We start from the raw sequence: 6,000 nt of genomic DNA, 5'->3' as shown, positions 1-6,000 counted from the left end.
AGAGGCGAGCCGAGCGCCGCTTCACCGCCAGCCAAGCGCAGGACGCCGACAGCGATCCGGGCTGGGAGGGAGCCGGAGGCGAGTTGGGACGTGGCTGCCACCTCCGCCCGCAGACGCCGGGCGGGCCGGTGGCGCCTGAGAGTGCGGGCCCGCGGCGCGCGCCCCCGCCTCCCCTCCGCGCCGCCCTGAACGCTGGAGGTGTGCGTGGCTGCGGCGGCAGCGGCTGCGGCGGCAGCAGCGGGAGCCGTGAGTCGGGGCCGCCCGGGCTGTGCTTCGCCGGGGCAGCAGCGGCGGTGGCTGCGACCGCGCCGGTGGTTCAGGATGCGGCCGGGGGGCGCACTGTTCGCCCTGCTCGCCAGCCTGCTGCTGCTGCTGCTGCTTCGCCTGCTCTGGTGCTGGACCGACGCGCCCGCCCGTTCCAGGTACCCACTCGCCCGCCGCGCTCGGGCCGCCCCGCGTGCCGCGCACCTGGGGACCCTAGCCGCTCCGCCGCTCCTCTCGGGTGCGCAGACTGGCAGGCTGCGAGGACTAGTCGACTGGCAGCGGCGGCCTGGGGGTGGGGTTGGACGAGGGAGTCCGGGAGGCAGCGCCGGATGAGTGGGAGGTGTCGCAGGGGCGACCCTAGCACCGACTGGACACCGACTAGGGCGGAGGGGAACCGGCCAGGGTGGCGAGGGAGCTGCGGAGCCGGACTTGCCGTCGGGTCACCCGAGCTCTCCCTTCTTTCTCTTCCTTCCCGCCCTGAGCCGCTTCAAACTCCGGGGTTGGGAAGCTGCGCCGCGCGAGCCAGGGCTCGCTAGGATGCCCTGGCCGCCTGGCTGCGAGCGCGATGCCGAGCCCGGCTGCCAACTGCTCCTCAACTTAGTTTTCTTCACGGTTGTGCAGGTTCTTGGTGGAAGAAAGCAGGGAGGCCACCCACAGCAGCCCCGCTGCTCCGAGGAAGCTCCGGAGCTCGGCGACCCTGCCCCCGCGCACGGGGAACAGGTACCCGCGGCTCGGGGATGGGGCGCGGCTGCACCCGGACTCGCTTGGGAGTTGTCTGCTTGGGACCACACGATTGTGTGGATTTGTGTGTGTGTGTGTGTGTGAGAGAGAGAGAGAGACAGAGGAAGGATGCGTGTGCATACACGCGCGTGTAACTATCACACTCGCTCCACCTCCTCTGTAAAGCCTGTCCCTCCGTGTGGATGTTCATCGAACCAAGGGAGATAGGAAAACAGCTGCACTTTTAAAAATGGGTGCCGAGTTCACCTCGCGATAATGGTGTGTCGAAAACCCGGAGAAGCAGCTCAACCTGTGTGTTGAAGGATTTGGTTGGTTTGCTTTCTCTCTTCCTGCTTTCAAGTGCACGGGTGTGAGATTCACGTTTGGAGCACAAAATTCTGTGCTCAGTGTTGGGAATGTTTTTGTCCTTAGTGAATGGAGACTTTTTTTTTTTTTTAACCCCTTTGCACTCTCAGAAGTATATATCCATGTGCAATGATTATTTGAATTTTATCGTGGTTTTTTTTTTTTTTTTGCCTATTATAAAAGTAATCCATTCTTAGTGCAGATAGTTCGATGATATGAGAAATGTATTTAAATATATTCACTCAGAGTTCCACCATACAGAGATCACATTAAGGTTTTGGTCTATATTCTTCTAGTAGTTTTTCTCATGTACACACGTTTTTGAAATATACTTAAGATTGTATATTGTATTTTGTTCTGCCTTTTTTCCCTAAAAAATCATATACATATGCATGTCATTTATTTTTTTGCAAAGCATTGCTTTTAATTGTTGCATAATTTATCATATGAATGTGCCATAATCTGTTTTTTAGTCATTTAGATTGGTTTCTGTTTTGTTGGCTATTAATAATTCTATGAAGTACATCCCTGTATGTAAATCTATATATTCATTTTCAGTTCTTCAGGATGAACTGATACAAGCTGAATGATTGGGTCATTTAGTATGTGCATTTTAGGTTCTAAATATTAATACATTTGGCCAGTTGCTTCCTGGATGAGTTGAATCAGTTTACATTTTCACCAGCAGACTCCTGCTTTGAGCCTCAGCCTTGCTAGTAATTTGGGGGCAATTTTGTATACTGTCTCTTTTTGTCTGTGTATCTCTTTTGAATGCCTTTTCCTCTATGTATGTTTCTGTATGTCCTTGCCTCCCAGACCATCTTAATCTTCTGATTAGGTGACTTAAGGTTTCCCTGTGGGCTTTGCAGGCAGCGCTAGTGGTAAAGAACCTGCCTGCCAATGCAGGAGACATAAGAGTTGCAGGTTTGGTCCCTGGGTTGGGAAGGTCTCCTGGAGGCAGGCATGGCAACCCACCCCAGTATTCTTGCCTGGAGAATCCCATGGACAGAGGAACCAGAGGGCTACGGTTCATAGGGTTGCAAAGCGTTGGATTCGACCTAAGTGACTTAGCACAGACACCAGCACTTGCAAGGTTCCCATGTAGTTCTGCATGAGCATCAGAAGGGTCTGGGGAGCCAGGAAGAAATCTTTGAATTGCAGAACAGCACTGTTTCCTGCAATCCTCCTATTGGAATTTCACAGCATATCAGAGGCACCAAAAAATCCTGGAGTAACAAAGCTTTAGAGAAAAATATTGGCCTTTAGTTTTATTTGTTGAAGGGTTGCATATTATAGGTAGCAGTTTTCCAGTGAATTGGGGAGCATTTTCCAAGTCCTATTAGAGTTATACATTCTGGCGTTGTCCCTTGAGATAAGTTAGAAAGAATGTACTAATTAAGTCATCTGGTCATAGCCCTTTTTTGAGGTAATTCTTTGATGAATTTTTCAGCTTCTGTTGAAGTACTTCTTTTCTGTCTGGCATACTTCTTGAGCTAATATAGGTAATTCATATTTTTTTCGGAATGTGGTCCATTCTATTAAAATTTTAAAATTGGTACCATTCTGTTGTATTTTTAAAAACCTGTCTTTTGATCTGTTTTATATCATCTTTATCACTTATGATTCATTATTTATGTGGCAGGGATACAAATTTTAATCCATACTACTTGGTTATGTAGAGAAATTGTAATTTCTTGATTTTTTTCTGTAGCTGATCAGATCTTCTCCCATGAACCCCAACTGTAGGTAATATGTATAAGTAATAATATACTACTACTAAAAGCAATCAGGATAGCCAGCACTTATTGAACCCTTATTATAGACACTGATCTAAGTATTGCTTGGCCAATAAATTTGTTTGTGTTGGAAAACATGAACAAACTTTTTGGCCAATCTAGTACTTTATATTTATAGCTCACTTAATCTTTAAAATAATGCTGAGAAAAACTCTTATAATCCCTATTTTATAGATAAGTGCCAACTTAAAAAAATGCACAATGTGAGCGTTGCAACTTAAGCTTTATTTGGGGCAATACGAGGACTGCAGCCCAAGAGACAGCACCTCAGATTGCTCTGAGAAACTGCTTCAAAGAGATGGGGGGCGGGGGAGGACAGTATATATGTGATCTTGGTAAAGGGGGCGTACATGCAATCAAGCACGTTTATTTTTTAGGAAGTTTCTGCTGGTCCCGTGAAGCTTCTGCTGGTCATGAGGAACAGTTGTCACCACCAAGGATTAGTGTTTTTATAGATATGAAAAGCACTCTGTGCCTCCAGGAAACTGGCAGGACAGGTCTTCAAACAGATATTCTCAAGAGCTGATTTTATGAACCCAAGATGTAAGAATTGGGCTCATAAAATCAGCTCTTGAGAATATCTATCTGTTTGAAGACCTGTCCTGCCAGTTTCCTGGAAGCACAGAGTGCCTCATTCCTGCTCTCCATCCTGAACTCCTTCAGGGTGTGTTGGAGGTCACCTGTTCCTGCAGCACATGATTTAATCCTTGTAGAGGTAGGTGGCAAGCACCCATGGCAAATGCCAATTTGTGGTCAACATGAGGAAACTGAGGTGCAGGGAGACAGAATAAACGGCCCACATTCAGAGTTGACAAACTGGACCCAGGAGTCATATCCAGGCCATGTGGATCCAGACCCCTACACTTAATCACCCTGCTGAGTAGTCTTTCACAGGTGTTGGGCAAGATAGAGTGTGTGTGTGTGTGTGTATCTGTGTGTGTGTGTGTGTCCAGGTTAAAGCTTAGTCAGGTGTGCCAACTTAAGCAACTCTTTCTGGTATGATTATTCTCTTTGGGAGCAAACTCAGATTATTTTCACTAACCTTTCTTCTCATTTTAAACTGTTTATTTGATTATTTTCTTTATTTGGCTACACTGGCTCTGATTGCAGAATGTGGGATCTTTAGTTGCAGCATGAGGGATCTAGTTCTGTGACTAGGGATGGAATCCAGGCATGTTGCATTGGAAGCTCGGAGTCTTAGCTACTGGACCACTAGGGAAGTCCATTCACCACCTCTTGTTACTTTAAGATGATACCCTGATCTAAGGGGGAGAGGGCTTCCCTGATAGCTTAGTTGGTAAAGAATCTGCCTGTAATGCAGGAGACCCTGGTTCAATTCCTGGGTCAGGAAGATCCTCTAAAAAAGGGATAGGCTGCCCATTCTAGTGTTCTTGGGCTTCCTTGGTGGCTCAGCTGGTAAAGAATCTACCTGTAATATGGGAGACCTGGGTTTGCTCCCTGGGTTGGGAAGATCCCCTGGAGAAGGAAAAGCTACCCACTCCGGTATTATGGCCTGGAGAATTCCATGGACTGTATAGTGCGTGGGGTCACAAAAAGTCAGACATGACTGAGTGACTTTCAAAAAAGAGTGGGAGGGAGATGGGCTGAGGTGGTGTAGAGGTAGAGTTAAGAGGTGGGTTTCATGATCAGGGTATCCTTTGACTCCTTTGTTCTCCAAGGGGATGTTGTCCATTTCCCATCTGTTGGCTGAGTACTCTGATGATAACCTGTGATGAAAGCTGCAGTTCGTGGCTCATTCTTTTCAGGCATTCCACCTGTTGGTACTCTCCACTGTCTTGGCTTCACCTGAGCTCCTATGAATGCTGCATTTCAGGGATCCAGTGAAGATTCTCTTTTAGTTCCATCCTCAGTTGTACTGTGCAATGTTTGCTATGATGCTGCCTCACCCAGCTCTGGCTGGCTAGCTCCAGCCAGTCTCCCCACTATTTGGGGGCCCATCTGGAGAAGGAAATGGCAACCCACTCCAGTATTCTTGCCTGGAGAATCCCATGGACAGAGGAGCCTGGCAGGCTACAGTCTATGGGGTTGCAAGAGTCGGACACAACTTAGCAACTAAACTTTCACCACCTAAACATACAAGGACCAAAGTTGGCTCAGGAAAAACTAAGTATCAGGATCTACCTCTTCTTGCCCCACAAAGTGGATGTGACCCTATTTTAATTTCAGGATGGAAGAGTGCCAAAGAAGTGATCTATTCTAGAGCCCTAATCAGGGGAGGAGACAAAGCTCTATCTACCCTTCTTGTTACTCTCCCCTTTCTCTCTCCAAGCCAAGCCTCTCTTTTTCCTTTCTTTCTCCTCTTTACATCTTTGCTGTAGGCTGGAAAGTGCTGTCTTCCCCAACATTGTATTGTCTTTCTCTTTTCCTGATACATACCTCCAGGGTCTGTCTCAAACCTAAGCTCAAGGGTGAATTGTGGGGACTGGGAGTAAAAAAAAAAAATTGGGAAAGCTCCAGGAGCTGAGTCTTCCAGGTAAGGTAGTTAATATCTAAAAAGACATAATGGGAGGAATATAGGAAATCTTTTCTTGGGACTATGCTGCTACTGCTAAGTCGCTTCAGTCGTGTCCGACTCTGTGCGACCCCACAGACGGCAGCCCACCAGGCTTTCCCGTCCCTGGGATTCTCCAGGCAAGAACACTGGAGTGGGTTGCCATTTCCTTCTCCAAAGCATGAAAGTGAAAAGTGAAAGTGAAGTTGCTCAGTCGTGTCTGACTCTTCACAACCCCATGGACTGCAGCCTACCAGGCTCCTCTGTCCATGGGATTTTCTAGGCAAAAGTACTGGAGTGGGGTGCCATTGCCTTCCCCGAATATGTGTCTACATACTCCCT

General features: G+C 47.9%; 1 protein-coding gene across 1 annotated transcript in view; it reads left to right on the top strand.

Moving 5' to 3' along the window:
* The first annotated feature begins 260 nt into the window (after window positions 1–260).
* ST8SIA6 (ST8 alpha-N-acetyl-neuraminide alpha-2,8-sialyltransferase 6) overlaps window positions 261–6,000 on the top strand; it is a 164,761-nt gene continuing 159,021 nt past the window's right edge. Inside the window, exons 1-2 of the mRNA XM_055543926.1 lie at window positions 261–422; window positions 886–984. Coding sequence (XP_055399901.1) covers window positions 322–422; window positions 886–984 — 200 coding nt within the window. The 5' untranslated portion in view covers window positions 261–321. The remainder of the gene's footprint in view (window positions 423–885; window positions 985–6,000) is intronic.

Source organism: Bubalus kerabau, chromosome 13 (assembly GCF_029407905.1).
Source record: "Bubalus kerabau isolate K-KA32 ecotype Philippines breed swamp buffalo chromosome 13, PCC_UOA_SB_1v2, whole genome shotgun sequence".
In the NCBI taxonomy this organism is placed as follows: Eukaryota; Metazoa; Chordata; class Mammalia; order Artiodactyla; family Bovidae; genus Bubalus; species Bubalus kerabau.
The sequence above is the reverse complement of the archived record's forward strand: the minus strand, read 5'-3'. Positions and strand labels throughout refer to the sequence as shown.